Here is a 20224-nt window from a genome sequence, read left to right on the forward strand (position 1 = left end):
AGTTGATTTGTCCTTTATTAATCCTATTGCTGTCACTACTTAGAGAAACCCTTAAGCTAGTTTTGCTGATTTGATATATGCAATCTGGGTTGAGTAAAGTGCCATTTCCTTAAATTTTGAAATGTCTTGAGAAATATACCACTTGGTAGATTGTCTAGTGAAGAATACACTGATTTGATATGCATATGCATGTAAGTATATTAATTTTTGTAGAAGCTGAGCTCCTTACTTCAAGAAATGTCTACGTTATTGTTCCAAATGCTATGAGAAAGAAGCCTGGAAGAATTGTGTTGCTTGCAGCAGCAAAACCTTTTCATTTAGAATGTCTTCTTCTAACTATTTGGCCAAACTCTTTAAGAAAAATTCTTGAACACTATCTCAAGAAAATTTCTGAGAAATGCTTTCTAGACTTTCAGCCTTCTATGTTGCAGGAAACATCAATCAAGAAACAATTCAGCTTATTTATTTGAGTGCTTCTTTTACTTTCTAGACCCAAATTTTTTTGCTGGAGGTTTAGAAACTTGATGGTTTAATCTACAGAAATTCAGGTACTTGCAGATGTTGATGGACTGATTTCTTCAATCTCAAAGGAATATTCAATGCTGGGTTTATCATCCAGTGTGGGAAACGTTAAACCACTGGATTTTTAATATTGAATAAATTCCAACAACAACTTCAGTTAATACCTGCCTTGCCATTATCTGGCAGGAGTTTGTAAAGATCTGGACCTTTCCACTTATGTTACAGGTGACAGCCTCGGGAGCTCTGATTTTCCAGGGCATGAGAGAGCTTGGCACTACTGCTGGTTCCATATTTGAATGGATTCCTATGGACCGTTAGACTCAAATTCACCAGGTGCTCACCAAACCTCCCTTCGAACCTGTCATGAAGAGTTAAGTGTTCTCTAGTACCATCAAAGTCATCTTCTTTGGTATGGGAGGTAAAGTGAGATAAATGCACTGTCCATCAAAGAACCGTTCCTACATTTCTTGGATAAAATCATCTTGTGAACAAACTCCAGCTACATAAAGATCAAATAAACTTTACATTGAATCTGGGAAAACTGGGATATCAGAGATTCATTGAATGTTATTTCTTAAACAGGGTATTTTCCTTTTACATTAAAAATGGTACTGTCCCTATCACTGTCCCTCTTCACTGTGGTTACCAGCAATGTTATAGGCTGCTAAAACAAGTGTTTCCAAGTGGCAGTCTTTTAAGAAGCAGCTAGAAAAATAAAAAAAGAAAAGCAAACAAAAAAGACCCTCCAAAATGCACATAGCCCATTACACCAGGGCTATAGTTGAGAAACAGAGCCTATAAGAGAGACAACCAGGATGGCTGAGCTAGTCATCTCTTCACTGTTGAATGTTCCATTATGGAGATGACTGCTTCAGGGATTTGGTTTGGGGTTTGGGTATTTTTGGATGATGTAGTTTATTATAGTCAGTGCTAATTATTCATGCTTTTCTTTTATCATTTCTGTTTTCTGTACTGTTTCTCTTCCTCGCTAATTCCTAGTAGTGTCTCCAGATTGGTAGATATGGCATGTGCATGAAAAAGGACCGTCTTGTTCCTTGCCTGTAACTTGACTTTATATTATGCATATCCATCAGACTGGAATTTATCTCACTTCTTCTTACAACTAATAAACCTTATTGCTCTTAACAGGTTTGGTTCTTTTGGCATGCCTCTGCTTTATTTCATGACAAGGAGAGAAAAAATATACAAAACGTATTTATCTTTCATATGGTTGGATTTTATTCCTGTAAATGCTTGGTATTGATGGATATGTAGCCTAAAAAATGTATGAAACTTATAGATGTAATATTCAAAGAATCTTTATGCTCTTGCTTTTTTCTCATACAGTTAGATAGATTCAAAGAACCTCCAGCATTTGGACCAATGTGTGACTTACTGTGGTCTGATCCTTCAGAAGATTTTGGAAATGAAAGTTCACCAGAGCACTTCAGTCACAATACAGTCAGAGGATGCTCATACTTTTATAGGTGAGAGTATGCTGGAATCTACTGAATATTTTAATACCAAGTCTTCCTGCATATTTTTAGAGGATCTATTTTACTCACAATTGTTTTCATTTCACAGCTATCCAGCAGTTTGTGAATTTTTGCAAAATAATAATTTGTTGTCAATCATTAGAGCACATGAAGCACAAGATGCAGGGTAAGTATGTCCCTTCAAGAAATAATTCACAATGTGAAATAAAAGATAATTGCCTATTCCTGTAAGATGTAAAATAATCTGTTTGGTTTTACAGTTATAGAATGTACAGGAAAAGTCAAACTACAGGGTTTCCATCATTAATAACAATTTTTTCAGCACCTAATTACCTGGATGTCTACAATAATAAAGGTAAGAACTTGTAATTAATAACTATGCTATCATAAAATTAAAAAGTGCTCTTACTAAAGAGAGTGCTCTTACTAAATAAGCAATTTAATATCAAAAATTTTCTGCCAGTTAGTAAAGGACCAAAAAATCCCAAATAAAAGTTATGTGATGAAGAAGCAGATGTGATGTGCTCATCATTGGCCTGGATGAAGGGATAGAGTGCACCCTCAGCAAGTTTGCTGATGATGCAGAGCTGCAAGAAGTGACTTAACACACCAGAAGGCTGTACTGCCTTCATTGAGACCTGGACAGGATGGAGAGTTGGGTGGAGATGAAGGGCAAGTGTAGGGTACTGCACCTGGGAAGGAAGAACTGTCTAGATCAGTATAGGTAGGGGGGCAGACCTGCTGGAATGGAGCTCTGCAGGGAAGGACCTATGTGTTCTGGTTAAAGCAACCTCTTGGTGTGCCCTTGTGGCCAAGAAGGACAGTGTTATTGTGGAGCAATTAAAACAAATGTGGACAGCAGGTCAAGGAAGGTTCTCCCTGTCTACTCTTCCCTGGTGAGACCACATCTGCACATCTGGGAGTACTGCCCAGAGAGATTGTTGAGTCTCCTTATCTGGAGATATTAAAAATTTTCCTGGATGCTTTCCAGAATGAATAGGATTAATTTGAATCCTACACCCCTTGCCTATTCAGTACATTGAATTTTCTCACATCTGCTTCTGGAAAACCGTTACCTACCCAACTCAAACCACTTGTGTAGGGCGATTAACTGTATAGAGAAGGAGATGAGCTGCTGTTAGTTATATCAAAAGTAGAGGAGTAAAGAAAAGGGGAAGTAACAGCCTCTTCAACTTGCTTTCTGGTTTTCTGCCACCTCTGTGGACATTTTTAAGAATCCTTTTTTCCATCAGCTATTCCCAGTGTAATGCAAACTTAAGTAAGAAAGAGTACGATCAAGGCTTATTTAGCCTTTGAATGCTTCTAGTTGGTTATGTTGTTGCTTAGTTGTTGTTGTTGTTGTTTGGTTTGTTTTTTGTTTGTTTGTTTTGCTGTGTTTGTGTTTCCTCTTCTTTCTGATTTCCTGAATTTTAGTGGTTTTATTGCACTCTACATCAGGGACTCAGAATGAAGGCTTATAATGTGGGAAGACACGGCAAGAGTAGAACCTGAGTCTGGATGTGCTGCTATTCTGAGTTCAGATTTTGTTAAAGTTGCTGAAATGACACCTTTCCAGGAACTTTTGAAGTCATTGCTCGTTATGGACTTTTAATAGGATAGTAGAGGCATAAACTGACATGTAAGGGTACGTTAAACTGCTTGCGATAAAATACAATCCAAAGTCCTCCATTAGACATCTATCATTTAAATATTGCAAAAGAAAGGAAAGAGAGTTATCCCTGGGATTATTTTATCTGTAATAGAAAATAAGACTAAACCAAACCTGTGACTTTACATCTGTAGTACTTCCTAAGTTTTAAACATTCTTTCCAAAATGTCTGAATTTTATTTTAGCTGCTGTTTTAAAATATGAAAACAATGTGATGAATATTCGTCAATTCAATTGTTCTCCTCATCCTTACTGGCTACCAAATTTTATGGATGTTTTTACATGGTCCTTGCCATTTGTTGGAGAAAAAGGTAGGCAAAAGTTACACACCAATGGATTTATTTCCAGTTTCTCTGTTTGTTGTCCAGAAGGTTGTTTTGGTTTTGTTTGTTAATTAATTATTTTTGTGAAAATGTGTGCCTGCATTTGGCTTTATCAGGTGGAACATTTGGATGCTTGATTAGAAACATTTGGTGAAGTTGTTAGACTGATTTGAGGGATTTTATTTGGCATGTGAAGGTATGTCATGTACTACTTGCTCCACAGTTCTGGTTGTTTTCTTTACCTGTTTCAGTGCAGATAGTTAGACTAGATCTAATAATACAAAGATCTTAATAGGAACTATAATTTCCACTAAGCTTATATCTACCTGCATTGTTAAGAATTACTTTTGAGCATCAAATAAAGTTGACAGGAAAACAGTTCTTATTCTACAGAAGGCTAGGTCATATATAATTAATAGTCTTGTATGGTTATAGATGTAAACTATGTTGAGATGTTCCTGTAAAATTTTATCTTTATTAGGTAGTTATAACAGATTGACCTTCATTAAAATAACTTATTTCTGCTATATTTTTTCTTGTAAAAGGTAATTTAGCACAGGTCCTCTTTTTTCCCCTCTAGAGTTAATGACTCTAAATCTAGGATAATAGAACTCCAAGTAGTCTCCAGTTAGTAAGCAATGAGGTTAGAGGCTATTGAGATCTATTTAAAATGCTTCCATGACAGGAACTGCTCTTTTCATGAGGGAGATCTGGAAAGCTCTCTGCATTTCTTGGAAAAAATTCTCTAGATAGGATGTATTTGTGGTCATACAGGCCCTGGATTCTAGATTTGATTACATTGTCTTTAGGAAGTCCATTTATTGTTTTTAAACCAAGGACATTTAGAACAAGGTTTTTGTTTCTCCTTGTCTTACCTGATGGTGCATTGAATAACCCTTTACTATTAAAAATGTTCATGTTGTTTATTTTATTTTTGTACAATGCTGATAATGAGACTGTACGCATAAGACTGCTGAAGTAATGGACCTTGTAATTTGTCTTTGCCTTTGGATACACTCATACTTCAACTTTCATTGAAGGACATGGTGTCAGTATTGGTTGGTCCGCACTGTTAAAGTCAGGATTATTCGTTTTACTTCTTCTGTTGAGTAGAATGAGTTACTGTTGACCAGGGATGGAGGAGAATAGCATAGCAGATAACACAGGGGTTTTATGAATTAGTCATGAACAAGTGTAGGCAGGAAACTACAAGGTTCTTAAAAATCTGATTGAACTTCTGGAATGGGTTTCTAAGCGCTTCAGGAGGTGGGAGAAGCTTAACCATTTTAAAGAGGAGTCTGATGTATATGTAAAAGACTGCGATAGAATAATGAGACTCCTACAGACAAACATTGAGACAAGTTTGAGTATTCACTGTATTAATGTTTAAGGGGAGTTTGAAAAGACAAGTAGTTGCCATCATATTTATATCATAATATTTGTCTGCTTCAGTGCTAATACAGCCTGCAGGAATGGAATAGCTCTCACCATTTATACCTGAATTTGAGTAGTCCAAATATTTTCACATATGAGTAAATCTTGCATAAAGTCTAATTGAAATAAAGACTTGCCATGATGTAAAAAATACTAATGTACAAGAAGGTAATTCTTAACTGAAATAATTCCTTGTGGGATAGGAAGGAAAGCTGCGCCACGTCTTTGATAGATGGTGTGATTTTTGACTGCTTATTTCTATGAGCTTTTTTAATTCTATGACAGCACACATTTTAGAGACCAGATTGCAGAGAAGAGTTTATGATGTGGGAAGCTCACTCACTTGCGGTTGCTGGTGACTGGTTACATCTTGTGTGCTTGGAAATATTTAAAGTTCTTCGGGCAATTAATTAAAATTTGTTTTTTTTCACATACAGTAACAGAAATGTTGGTGAATGTTTTGAGCATTTGTTCTGATGACGAACTGATGACAGAGGGAGAAGATCAATTTGACGGTAGGGTTTAATATTAGATACGCTATTTATTTTTTTTCATGGAAATAACTTCTGAAATAGTAATTAACTTAAAGTGATGAAATCTATTACCTGAATTTTGAAGGGAATTGCCTTCAAGTTTTTCCTTAGGTAATAAGTATTTTGGAGGAGGGAAGGGAATTTTCATGTTTGTCATCAAGGAGGAGTAGTTGTATCCTGTGCAGGAATTCATATATGACATATTTAAAGCTGAAACTTCGAAAATTTGTCAGAATTTGGTGATGTTTTATATTTATTGTAAAATTTTTAAGCTCTTTAATTTCTTAAAGTCTGTTCTTTGGGAAAGAGTTCAAACAGTCAAAAGTCAGATCTAATATTTGTTGTGGCAAAGTACAGAAAGTATGAAATAAAAGTTTAAATCTTGGTTTTTGAGTTTAAAGCATAGAAGTTAATGAACTTTTTGTACATTATATGATGATTTGTGATTTGTGTAATAAATAATAGCATCTTGTGAACTGTGATAACAGTGTATTGTTAAGGAGGTGTTTGTAATGTGATGATAAAGAAGCAATGTTAAAATGGTGATGAAGGGACATGTAATGTTAAGACTTAGCAGTAGTGCTCTATGTCACGTCTGAAAGTTTTTCAAACATCCCTGGTTTATCCAATAACCGAATTACTTGTTGGATTGGTTAATGGTTGGGGGGAACAAATGACTGTTTCAGTGACCCTTGAGTAACACTAAAAATAATTTAAAAGAGATGTTAGTGATATCATCCAGTTCTTAATCTTTGACAGTTACTGTGTTAAAATTCAGTAGCAGATTTGTGTTGTGCTTAGGCAGCTCTGTGTTTTAGGTTGGAATGCATTGATTATGAGCTACTTGAACTTTGTTGCCACGTGGACTGCTAATAGAAACATGAAAAATTAGGAATAGTCTCAGACGTGATCCTGCAAACAGTGATTTTATGTTTGTCCTGCACGTAATCCTTCTGGACTAAAGATAAAGTAACTGCACCAAACGTTTGCAGGAAAGGCTTATTGGTGTTCTACTATACAAGGGTTTAGGTTGTCCAGCCAAAGTGTGCTCATCAGTTGGTTACATATGCCCTGTCTTCAGTACAATGGTTCCAGTTTCCTAATTTGATTTATTTTATTCTTCTGTCTGCTGTAACAATTTCTTTGCTTGATGCCTCCTAGGTACTGTCTATGCTTTATCTTTCTGTGTGAACAATTTTTTTTTAACTGTTGACTTTCAAGTTTTACTTGTTTATCATCAAATTTTATCATATACTCAACAGTTCCACTTCTTATTCAAATAATGCATTTCTAAGTGTTGCAGTTTTCCGTTCTCTTTTTTCACATTTCTTCTCCATTCCTTCTTTATTACCATTGCCAGGTTAAATACCTTTATTTTGTTTGTCTCACTCATCTTTTTCTCCATCATTCACTTCCTTTTTTTCTGGACTCTCCATCTGAAGAGCGACTCATGTATGGCAATAAAAAAGGTACAGATCAGACAGTAGGAATGTTTTGAAATATGACTTCATAGAACCCGCTGGTACAAGTATTAATGCAGAAAATATACTGTTGTTGAGAGACAAGCAGCATTTATTTTATTACCCATTTTAAGGAGACATTTATAAAGGTTTGTGTAGTTTGTTAATCAGAAGTCATATTCCAAGACATCTGTCTTTCTGTGCATGAATCTTTCCTCCTTTCTTCCATTCCCCTTATTTTATTTTATTTTATTTTATTTTATTTTATTTTATTTTATTTTTGGTAGAATTTCATTCTTTTACCTATTTCTAAGATTATAACTCTCTGGCCCTGCATGTGTAGGGAGCGTTCAGTCCTCTGTTGTGCTTTTTTAAAAACTTCATTGTGAGCATTTGCTGGGATTGTGCATGGAATGTGTTTATAGTGTTCCAAAACCTGCCTTGTACTGTACTTCAGTTTCCTTCTACTGAGATGTCAAAAAGGTACTTTTGATTGTATTTGCAATTTGGGAGATGACTTGGTGCAAAATTTAAGAAGTCATCTACTCATTTAAATTCAGAGGCTGTCGCCCACTTTTCAGAAATCCCAGGGTGGGTATTTCTGTGCAGGAAAAAATTTCTGGCTGTTACTTACCTTATAGTTTGTTTGCTCTCTGAATATATCTGCCACTTCAAAGACTAGTTCTCACTTGGAAGTGCATTAGGTTGTAGGGTTACTTGCAACATTTACATGAATTCTTTGGAGCGTAATGGTATGAGCATTTCAGAACTCTTGTGGTGGAGGCATTAGGAATGGGCAGCAGGAGAGTTCTGTCAGATCCCCTCTCATTTAGGGTGCAATCAAGATGCTCTCCTGCAGGTAGATGCTACTTCGCTGTTTTCTCTTCGAACAAACCAAGCTTCAGTGGCTACATCGGTGCAGTGCTGCTGCCTGGAATTATATGTTTGGCCTTTTGTCTTGGCTGTGCTCCCTCTGAAAGCCTGGAACAGCATAGAATCATTTAAAAACAATACCTCAAACCTTTAATGGCATAATGACCTACCAGAGTTGAGATATGGGCACCAGCAGTGCCCTTAATAGGCTCAGCTTCTGCATTACAGCCCTGCAGCAGTGGCCTTCAAGGAGCAAGCAGCTGAAGGCAGGAGGAAAACTGAGAGAAATGATGGAGAGAGAAAACATGGAAAATGTGTAGACCTTTATTTAGCTCCACCTTTGTCAGAAACTCTGAAAGACCTCTCTTCTCAATCCAGATCTCTGTCTGCTATTTGATAATGTTCAGAGAGGGAAAGTAAAAACATCTCAAATATTGAAAATTCAGATAAGTTACTTCCAGTAAAAGTCTAAATTTTCGGCCTATCGCTGCATTATTTTCTCTTGGGCCACCACCTTTTTTTATTTGGTGTCTGTATTTCATCTGAGTTGTTCCTATGTCTAAAAACACTTTACTTGGTTGCCTGTGGGTTTCTTTTCTTTGTTCCGTTTCAGTGGATTGACAGGTAGTTGTCATCCCCCAGGGCTCTTTCATTGCATTCTCACAGAGGTGTCTTCCTGCCTTTTTTCTCTTGTATGTTACTTGGTTTGGTGTTCAGGATGGGAAGCTGGTCCACTCCTGTGTGACAGAAAGCCTTGTGTTCTTGCAGTAGCGGTCTGAAAAATCTGACAATTGTGCTGTTTTGATGTCCCCACATCTGCCTATACTTTTTAGGGGACCTGGGCTGTCCTAAAAAGGAGAGGATGACAACTTTGGCCTTTTCATATTGAACAACAACAACAAAATGTTGTCGAAGAACAGCACTTCTGTTTTTATATCAATGAAGGCAAAGGCAGCTCTCATTTGAATCCAAAGCTTCTTTCAGAGTTTTCACTTTTGTCTATTACAAATGGTATTTCTCTGCCCCATGGAATATGCAATGCTTATTCCATGCCTTTGGTATTTGCAGTTTCTACAAATGATGCAAACCGAGGGTGACATAGAACGTAGAATTAATCAGTAAGGGAGGTCACACTGCAGTTCTTTGGCATTTTAGTTCAGTTTTTAGTGAATGCAGGTGGATGTTTTGGGGAGTTGACGTAAAATCAAACAAATCAGCGTTTTCTCCTTCAGTCAGATGTGCACGAATTAGCAATTTTCTTTTATTTTTGTGGCTTTACTATGTATTTTGGTTCTGTATCAAGTTACATACCTGCATTTTGGTATACAGAGATGTCAGAAAATGATTTCTAGCCTTCTGATATCTAAATGGGAGCTGCAGGAAAGAAGGGGACAGACTCTTTAGCAGGGTGTGTAGTTATAGAACAAGGGGAAGCAGCTTCAAGCTTAGGGAGAGGTAGGTTTAGGTTGGATGTATGGAAAAAGACTTTTGCAGTGAGGGTGGTGAGGCACTGGATCGGGTTGCCCAGAGGAGTGGTTGATGCCCCATCCCCGGAGGCTTTCAAGGTGAGGCTGGATCAGGCCCAGGGCGACCTGATCTAGCTGTGCATGGCCCTGTTTGTTGCAGGGGAGCTGGAATACATGACCTTTAAAGGTCCCTTCCAACTCTTAAGGATTCTAGAGTTCTATAAAACTTAAGTAAAAGAAGTACAATAGTTACTACACTGTAACAGTGGTTATAGTTTAGATGCTTGACAGTTTGATCAGATCTTTGTGAACATCCTGAACCTTTCTGCGTGTGTTTTGTGGATACAGAAGTGGTTATGGTTTCAGTAGTATTCTGAAGCCAGAATTCTGTAATATTGTATCCTTGAGTGTTGGCTACTGACCTCCTGGGAAGAGTACTGAACTTTAAGTACTTGTGTTGAATTTGATAGACTCAAAAATGGCAGCTTTGTAAATACCAATGAGCTTGAGACTCTCTCTTATTCCATTGAAAGTAGGTACAGCTGCCGCACGGAAAGAAATTATCAGGAACAAAATTCGAGCAATTGGCAAGATGGCGAGAGTCTTCTCTGTTCTCAGGTATTTGTTTCTGCTTTCCTAATAACCTTCCTAATCTCTTTATGTTAGGAAAACACATTTAATAGATGCCAGACATTTTTTCAGAGTGGTCATTGCACCTCAGAGTCTTGTTTTGCACATCAGTGCAAAGTTGTTTTATGGTGCTGAGTTACGTTCAGTACCTCGTGAGGCATTTGCTGCTACGTTCAGAGCTAATAAGCCTGCACGTGAGTAATTGCTCCTACATCAAAAGTAATCAGTATTTGTAACTTCCAGATGCAGCAGAAACAAGTATGGAATAGAAATATTTTCTGCCTTTCTAGTTAATTGAATTTGAATTTACATTAGTCTCGACATGCAAAATGCACAGCAAAAATAGGCCCCCTTCTCCCCGTACTTTATTTTAATTTAATACCAGTTTTCATGCACAGATACTTACGTTTTCATTACTGTTTTTTCTTACACCAGGGAGGAGAGTGAAAGTGTGCTGACACTCAAGGGTTTGACTCCCACTGGAATGTTACCTAGTGGAGTGTTGGCTGGAGGACGACAGACCCTGCAAAGTGGTAATGATGTTATGCAACTTGCTGTGCCTCAGATGGACTGGGGCACATCTCACTCTTTCGCTAACACTACACATAATGCATGCAGGGAATTTCTTATGCTTTTCAGTTCTTGTCTTAGCGGCTGATACAGGCGGAATGTTATGTGTTAATCAGGCAATGTGAAATGGATACTTAACCAGGGTATAAAACTAAAAGCAAATGAGTTCAGCAGTGTCAGGCCATGTTTTTCAGGCTTTGAGCATCCTCAGTTTGCAATTTTTCAGGCGGTGCAGATGGGGTGGCCTTGTAGATCTGGTGTTAAGATATTTGGTCGTAACAGATACAAAAATTGCAATGTAATTTTGCATCCTTGTCTGCTTTCCATGAAAATGACTTTGCTATATATCTGTTAGTATTTTCATTGACAGTGTCAAATTCTCACTGGTATCAATCCTAACAAACAACTACAGGCTGCAGAGTTCCATTTTACACTCCATTGATAGATCGAAATGTGCTACGTTTTGTACCCTGGTAATTAATGCCAAATTTGTTCTCTATGTTGTTTGTCAAATGTTCTATGTATAATTGACCTCCCTGAATTGTCCTTGTAACATGCTGTTTCCTTCCTCTGCAGATGTAGCTGCTTTCTTAGATCTGTCTGTCTCTCTCTAGGTATAGATGTATGTCTGTATAAGTGTTAAAATTAAACCACTATCCCAGACACTTGTCTGTCTCTTGATGTAGAAGCAATGTTGTAGCACCTTGTTTTTGAGGTTTGCTGCATTTGCTGCTGCACATTGTCTGTGCATTTTGAACAATAATGTACTTGAAAATTATTCAGTAATTGTTATAAAATCAGTTGAGAATAAAGGGATTGAATTTAAAACTTGTAAATAAATCAAAATAAAAGGGTGTTACTAAGTGTGCATATATTTTTTTTGCATGAAAATAAAAAGAACTCTATACAAAATACACCTGTAATCTGGCTCATTGAATATTTTGTAAAAGTTTTTCTTTTTCTTTTTTTTTTAGTTTGTTGAATCATTGGATCATATTTTTCACAAGGCCCAGAAATGATTAATTAGGCTTAGAGACAATGCTGTGAGGTTGTACTAAATGTATTACAAGAATGAAGTCCAGGTTTGGTCACAGTGGTGGATAACTAAAATACATCCACCTGAAACTGGACTTCGTATCAGCAGCACTCAACATAAGACTTTTTATATGCTATCCTGAAGATTTTATAGGAAGTATAGAACAGTTGTGTTTGACCGCTGAATTTCCTAACTGTGGAAGGATTGTGATATATCGATTAACTGAATAACATTTTAACACAATCTGTTCTGCAAGGGTAGCTGCTTTTCTTGCTTTGTGATTTAGGCTGTTTATTTGAATATTTTTAAATTTTCTATTAGATTTTTTTTCTTTTTTGTCACTGTTTTTTTAAACCCTTTCACTACATTTACTATTAAACGATCAAAGCTGTTCTTTTATAGCTTTGAAACATGAATGTCTCATTTTAAGTCATTTCTCAGTGGACATATAATGTCTACGAGTAAATTTATATGTCCGGTGTATGTATGTGGTTGTTTTGTGAACGTCTATAACAAGAAGTGGTGTATGTTTCCTAATCCATCCAACTACTCCAAAAGCATATGTTCTAGTTTTAATTTTCCTTGTTTAATAAGATACTTTATTATGCTTAAAAAAATGAGTTTGTACTCCTCTCACTCATTTAACAGATTCTTATCCATGTTGCATTGCAAGTATTAGAGAGGATCAAACTGACTAGAAAATTTTTTTAACATAAAGCATACGGCTTTCGAGCATTACTGAAAATGTGGGATGTTTGGAAAGTATGCAAAATGCATTTTGGATTTTTGTGGGTGTTTTTTTCTTGACTAGAATTTCTGATGGCAATATTCCTTGGTGCATTGCATTAATATACATCCTTTGTTCAATCACGCTGATGTGCTAAAGATCTCCTGCTGAACGTTACTTCTCCTTAATTCCAGTAACTTTCTTTTTATAGAGAAGGATTTTACTCGGTTCTCAAAGAGAACTTTTCAGATTTGTTAGGCTTAGTTGCAGGACTAGAAGTACCTCAAAAATAAAATAAAGCTTCACTAATTGATACTTTACTGTAACCATCACATCAGTGAATACATATTCTCAGCAGAAATGTGGAAATATGGTCACTGATAGTAAGATTTCCTGCTACAAATTTTTATTGACTTTTTGAAATCTGCTGTCGATCAATAGACTATCAATAACTATTTCAAATCTCTGGATTTGAGAAAATAAATAATATTGCTGTGCTACTTTTGCTTATCCCGTTTTATTCATGATACAGTTTGCTAAGATCTAAGTGGAAAAGCTGTGAAAGATATAAGGAATTGGGAGTGTGTGTTTATATTCCTCTCAAATCATAGCAGCTACTGCTGCTGTTGGAAGCTTATCTGTTCAGCCATGCCTCCTGTGCTTCATTAGGTACTGACCTTATCAAGGGGAGGTTGGAGGCATTGACACGCTGCTGCGTGGGGCTCCAGAAGTAGTAGTCAATTGAACTGAGCTGCATTGTGGGAAATGGTTGAACAGATTCTTACTGCAAAACAGATAAATCTGAGAGTGAACTAGAAATTTGAACTACAGTAAAAGGGGTTAAGCAAAGACAAATCCATTTTTAAAAGGTAATTTTGAAAAATTAAGGCAAAACAGGCAACCCTGCCCACAGCAAGGGGGGTTGGAACTGGGTGATCATTATGGTCTTTTTCAACCCAGGCCATTCTATGAACTACATCTTATGGAAAAAGTCTTGTGTTTTTTTCCCCCCATAAGTGTACAGATATATTTTTTGAAAAAGTATAAAAGATTATTCCCAGCTAGCTTTAATGTACTAGGATAAAAACAGACCTTGAGAAATGATAGCCTTTGTATATCCCCAAATTCTTTTCATGTGTTGACAACGATTTTGTGTCAGAACTGTCCCCTAAGTAAAGCAGGGGGAAGGCTGGAAGTGAGGATGGAAATGCCATCGATTTCCTTCAGCTCTGTCACTTAAAATTTACTGTGAAGGTGAGAGTTTTCAGAACAAAGAGTTCCAGTTTATCAGATAACGTTAGTGTAATACAACATTTATTCTAGGTTAATCAGGACTTATGAAGGTTATAGTTTTAATCCAGAGGTACCTGCAAAAGAGAATCCAACAAAATTATTTTCCAAATTGAGTCTTTACAGTATGTTTTTTCAAGCACTTGCATTTTCCAGTCAGTTTGTTCTTTTGTGTCAAGGTGAAAGTTACCTTTTCCTTAAATGTATTGTATATTCCAAGATACTTTTGGAACTAAAGTAGTGCAAGTAGAATGACTTAGGTGTAAATTTTCAAGTCTGTATTTATGACAAAGCTACATAATTTACAGAGATAAATCAGTATCCATGATCTTTTCAGGAAAAGATTGAAAGCAAAGACTTCACAGGTAACAGGAAGTGGTGGAAAGAGGTGTTTTTTCTCACATAGTTTTGTACCTACACGGCAAATTGGTTCTATCTTGTGTTCAGTAACATTCTAAAACAATTCTTGAACTAATTTGTTTTTTAAAATTGAGGAAGTTTCTTTTCCCTAATATAAACATAAATCACCAGCCATTCACATGGATTTTTGATGTAACTCTGGGATTGCCCTTGCCCCTTTAGCGTTGTATAGTATCATTATTATTATTGTAACTCAGAATGTGCAGTATGTAAAAGTTAAAGTGCTGCATTATTCTTATGTATTCCACCGGATTTTAATAGGAATTCAAGCAACCATTTTTTTTTTTCAAGAGCATCTCAGTGGAAATGGAGGTTTTATGTAACGCTAAGGCAGAGTGTAGGCAGCTGATACATCTGCTGTGTCTGGTTTATGTTGGCCAGGAAATGAGAAATACTAAACTTAATTCACTTGGACAAATTCTATCCTAATGCCATCTTTTCCTAAACTGCTAGGACTCCTAGCTTTCACTTTAATATAGATAAACCTACTTGCGTTGTGCTTGATATCCATTGTTGTTCACCTGTACCTGGCACTATGCAAGCTGGTTTACTGCTAGGTACTGTTTTCAGTAGAATCTATTAAATTAGGCAAGTAGAGGCATGGCAGATAAAAGGGGGAGGCAGCAAGTTGTTAGCAACATTGAAACTTAGCTACAGTTTAGATCTTAGTTGCAAGTATTTTGCTTGACTGATCTGCCCAAGTATATTAATTTGATTTTGATATCCTCACAACCTTACATTGCAACTTTGACTTTTAGATCTAAAACAATAAACAACAGAAAAATCTCACACCTCAGAAATTACCACATTAGTCGTGGTTTCTTACTGAGTAAAACCAGTAAGCTAGATTTTTCTTCATGTTCACATGAAGTCATCCACCACGACTATGTTACAACCAGGCTTCTTCATGCTCTAGGCTTTGCTGTTGGTTCAACTAAGCGATTTATGAGACTTGGTAAATATGACTTGCTGGATTTGTCTTTTATAGTTTAAATTTCACAGTTCAGTTCCCACGGATACTCATTTAAGCATAGAATATGGTGAGAAATTGAAGTACAAGTTTAACTTCAGGGAGTTAACCATAAAAAGAGAAGTATTTTCTTATTAGTAGAACACTGATAGTGTTACATTAGAGCATCCTGTTTGGTGATTTAATGAAACTCACTAATACATTTTAATCTTCAGAAAGTTAATCTCCAATAGATTTTCTTTTATAACCATACCACAACTTTAACGTTAGTTGAGATCTTATGTTGCTTTCTTTAAAGAAAAAAAAAAGTCAATCTCACAGAAATGTACAGTTAAAAACGTAAATGAAGTTCCAGTAATCAGTGTTTCTCTTGGTATACTTTGACTTGATAAATTGTAACAGTTAAAATGTAGGAGAAGTTTCACTTAAGCTTAAAAACAACCCCCAGAGCTTTAATTATACTTTTAAATAATTTTGATCTAATCTGGCATAGCGTTCTATTTTAAATTGATCATTGCCTTTTCTGCTGTGCGATATTACACTCTTCATCTTTCTCATTCATTTTGCATGCATCTGCTCACTTCTGTACAGCCACTGTAGAGGCAATTGAGGCTGAAAAAGGTATGATCAGAGTCTTTGCCATTGGCAGAGATCTGTGGTGTCTGGGAGGGAATTCAAAAGTACTGTGTGGGTGTGTTTTACTTTCAACTTGCACAAGCAGAGATGAATCAACTGTATTGATTCATCCCTTTTACATGTAACATTCATTTCTGGCTTCAGGATGATGATTATCTTTAATATTTTAGGGATTTCTTGGGGTTTTTTTGGTCTTTTTTTGTTTATTTTTACAAAATATGCAGTAGGTTTTTGTATAATAGCATGTTGTGATACGTGGTGTTGTCTTGAAGTCCTTATAATGATAGTGTTTAGTGTGTTTTTATTTCTGCATTCAACTGCAAGGTTTTGTTTGGGGGGGTCGGTTACGTGTGGAAGGAGGGTTATTTATGCATGCTTTTCTCAGAAAATCTATTTTTAATGGCTTTGAACATATGTGTATTTTTTCAATTTCCGTAACGATAATGCAAGGCATACAAATATAATGTTTGGTTTGTCCTTTTTTTCCCCTATTAATTATACATAATTTGATGACCAAATTTATTTCTAGTGCATATGCCATCCTGACAGTACAAGGCATATTAAACTCCATGGATTATTGGTGCTTCTGTGCTAAATAAGCCGTAGTCTTTGCACCCTTTTAAGCTGTGTTGAGTAAAATGCCATCCAGTTACTTGGCATTCAAGTACTCTTGCTCTATATTCAACGAAGTGAATGACAAACAGCATAGCAATTGGGAGAGCTGCCTTTGTGTGCCTTCAGATTCGGTTGCAAAGCACTAATTAATAACTTTATCATTTGTTTTTTAATTAAGGAAGTCACATCTCCAAAACTATAAACAAGGGCCATATTCTGTTCTCTCACACACATGTAAGATGTCCCGTTGTGAGTGAAAGCTGTGCTCCTGTCTCCAAAGAATTATTTCGTCCCAAAGGACTCAGTCTTACTATGTGGTTAACTGTTCTCAGGTCTGAAGTCAAATACAGACCTCGTTCATTAAAATAATCAGTAGAAAAATAGTACCTGTTTTCTATACGCATTTTAAATACGTATGTATTTAAATGATGCCATCATTAAATGCAGTGCTAACCCAGTGACTGTGGTTGTGTCCATTTCCATCATCCACGCGATTAGCACAGAATGTGACCCATATCCTGCAGTTTTGCCTGCATGAAAACCGCAGGATCAGGCCATCAACGTGTATGCAGGACGTAAATCTCTTGATTACTTTTGTGACCCTTTGCTGCTCTTGCTGTGCTGCTTACATCTTACTGGCGTTCCCCTGAGACGCAGAGATGTTAAGCTGAGCTTGGCAGCAGGAGCAAAGGGTGTTCAGAACCAGCCAGCCCAGGGATGTGCAGAAGCAATCAAGTGGGCTTAAGCACCTTGATTCCTCCTTGCCGAATATTTGCCATACTCTGTTCTTTTTGTTATAAGCTCAGGTCACGATAGCCATTGAATGTATCAGCAGAGCAGCTTAGAGCAGCTTTTACTAATACAGATACAGAGCCATACACTTACATGGCTGATTTCCTACCTGTTGTTAAGCATCATTTATTAGAAAAAGTATATGCTTTCGACTTCTTTTTCCATTACTGACATATCAAATTTGCATTTTGTTAAGCAATACGAGGATTCTCTCCGCAACATAAAATCTGCAGTTTTGAAGAAGCAAAAGGTTTGGATAGGATCAATGAGAGAATGCCACCAAGAAAAGATGCTCTTCAGCAAGATGGTATTAATACTATAAACACAACAAATGCCAATGGAAACAATGGAACTGGCAACAACAATGCACAGTGACCACATCAACTTCTGGTTTACTCACTTATGTCTTGCCTGAGAATTCCTAGTTACTGCTTTTTGATGTGACAACAGACGAAATAGCCAGGGGGTCGGCGAGGTGACTACTTATCAGGAGGTGGAGCACCATCTGCCTGACCCTGCTGAAGAACAGCACCGTGCTTTGAGACAACAGCCCCTCTCTTCACGTGGTGACGGCCTCCTGGGAGCATCCTTCGCGTATTCAGGCTGCTGTGTCTGCAGAAGAGCTGGGAGGAAGGAAGCGGGCTGTTATCACTAAAGCACCCCTAGACTAGCATCTTATGCTTGTTGTTGTCAACACTTTACGTTTACAAATGGGATTTTTCTTTCGGTAGAGGTAGCTTGTTTGTTTGTTTGTTTGTTTTTTAAATCAGACTTTCAGATACGACCCTAAGAGCTAACTATTTATTAATGGACACGGTTTCATGAAATGTCTTTAAAACAATAGATTAGAATGGTCTTAAAATTTCTGAGGCTGCAAAAAAAAACCTGTATTTTAAATAGAAAAAAAAATGCCAAAAAAAAAAAGAATATATCTCAGTTGGTCATTCTGTAAAAAGCTGACCTCAGGTTTACTCCTTAGATGTTGCTAATTCTATATTGTATTCACTGTATTTTTTAGTTCCAGCTTATCGGAAGATTTCTATGTAGGAATGTTTATTACTTGAACACAGATTTTAAAAGATATTTAATTTAGAACCATTTTTGCCCAGCTTTTTCAAGACTCCTCCCCACCTGGAACTTTAAAAAAAAGAAAATAAAACAACAAAAAAAAAATTATATATACTAATTTTAAAAGTAAGAAAAAATATGGGAGTGTTAATTTTAAGGTACTTTTAATTGAACTTTGTACATTGTTTAAGTAAATTTTGATTCATATCAAGTCTGTAAAGCTTGGCATTGTATTTTGTGTATGCATGGTTTCATTTTGCAAATACTTAATATATAGACCTATGCTGTACATCTATAGGTTACGTAGGTGTTATGGGTACTTTTAGTTTATCGTGAGTACTGCGGTTGCATAAGTAGCTTGTAATCACTGGGCTGAATAGCTGCGAGCTTGTCATTATTTTTTAAGCTGTAAAGGAAACTGAAACTGTATTGGACATAGGTTTTGTTCTAGGTGAAGCAGCGCGTAATCAATTGCTCTGTTCAACTGCTAAGGCATTAGTGAAAGTGTAAACTCGAGACTGCATGTATTTTGATATCTACAGGACTGCTTGGTTAAAATAAAAATTGAAGCCCCGCGCTAATTTGTTCACAAATAATGGACTGTGCTGATTGCCACTGTACTTTGTTCATATTTTGACATTTGCTACGTGTTTTTCTCATCCCCTGGAACACAACTTGAAACTTATGTCACCAGAGTTCATCTCCGTTTTTTGTTTGCCATGAAGTACGATCTGTACATACCCCGTCTGAGTTGGAAATTTTATGCATGTTCTGAACTATTCAAGTATTTTATAAACAGTAGCACACAATAAATTTTGTGCATGGGCTGCGGCTCCTATCATTGTGTATTGGTTTTATTTGGCATACCAAGGTCTCATCTGACCCTGAAAATTGGTTAGAAGTGCTCTTCCAAATCTAAGCTATTGAAGGAGTAGCCTACGAGGTGAGATTTAGCTTGCGGAGAAATCGTTTTATGTAAATGCTATTTTATTTTATTTATTTATTTTGTTATTTCTCATGCATTGAATACCTGAGCATCTTCTGTTTGCTGGTCTCCATTGCTGGTTAGCACAGCCACGAGGACGGCCACGTTCCACGTGTGTCAGTTTGAGCTGAGGGTTATGGTGCTGGTGGAGCCTTGGACCGCACTGTGGGGGTGGGATGGGGCTGTTTCGGCAGTCAAGGCTGATCTAGGGGTTTTAGTGTGTTATCTATAAGCGGGGCAAGCTGCTGAGCGGGATGAGAGCACAACTAATGTGACACTAATGGAGTTGTAATGTTTGCTTTTACTTTATTGCAGATGCGCTGTAACTGGAAACTGTTCTCAAAGTCTGTGCGCAGAAGTTCAACTTAACAAATGGTAAGTTGGTTTTTTTGTATGAAACCCTCCCATAGTCGTGAGCTGTGCAGTCTGTGTGCGATGTGTCGGAGCAGAACAACCACCTGGTATTGCAGTACAGCCCAGGTTTTACACAGTGAGCATCATCCATGATGTGATGCTGCAGCCTTCGTTCTCAGTGTTCTGACCAGCTCCAATTGCATGCGCAGAGAGAGTGCAAATGTAATTAATCTTTGTGAGAAAAGGCGGCACTGTATGGGAGAGCACCGGCTCTCATCTGGCAGGTGTTGCTGTGCCACAGCACTGCTCACCTCCCTGAGGACCCCCTCCTGGCTGTTACTGATAGCAGTGTTTG

General features: G+C 37.0%; 1 protein-coding gene across 5 annotated transcripts in view; it reads left to right on the top strand.

Moving 5' to 3' along the window:
• The window catches only part of PPP3CB (protein phosphatase 3 catalytic subunit beta), a 48024-nt gene that overhangs the window by 23263 nt on the left and 4537 nt on the right, over window positions 1–20224 (top strand). The window contains exons 6-14 of one of the 5 annotated variants that reach the window (XM_015866512.2): window positions 1870–2009; window positions 2107–2184; window positions 2279–2373; window positions 3873–3998; window positions 5882–5959; window positions 10313–10394; window positions 10842–10939; window positions 16011–16040; window positions 17659–19368. In XM_015866512.2, coding sequence (XP_015721998.1) covers window positions 1870–2009; window positions 2107–2184; window positions 2279–2373; window positions 3873–3998; window positions 5882–5959; window positions 10313–10394; window positions 10842–10939; window positions 16011–16040; window positions 17659–17837 — 906 coding nt within the window. In that variant the 3' untranslated portion in view covers window positions 17838–19368. Of the gene's footprint in view, window positions 1–1869; window positions 2010–2106; window positions 2185–2278; window positions 2374–3872; window positions 3999–5881; window positions 5960–10309; window positions 10395–10841; window positions 10940–16010; window positions 16041–17658; window positions 19369–19830; window positions 19891–20224 lie in introns of those variants that run through there. The other 4 variants (XM_015866511.2, XM_015866515.2, XM_032445588.1 and 1 more) reach the window with 4 other exon arrangements.

This window comes from Coturnix japonica, chromosome 6 (assembly GCF_001577835.2).
Source record: "Coturnix japonica isolate 7356 chromosome 6, Coturnix japonica 2.1, whole genome shotgun sequence".
Taxonomy (NCBI): domain Eukaryota; kingdom Metazoa; phylum Chordata; class Aves; order Galliformes; family Phasianidae; genus Coturnix; species Coturnix japonica.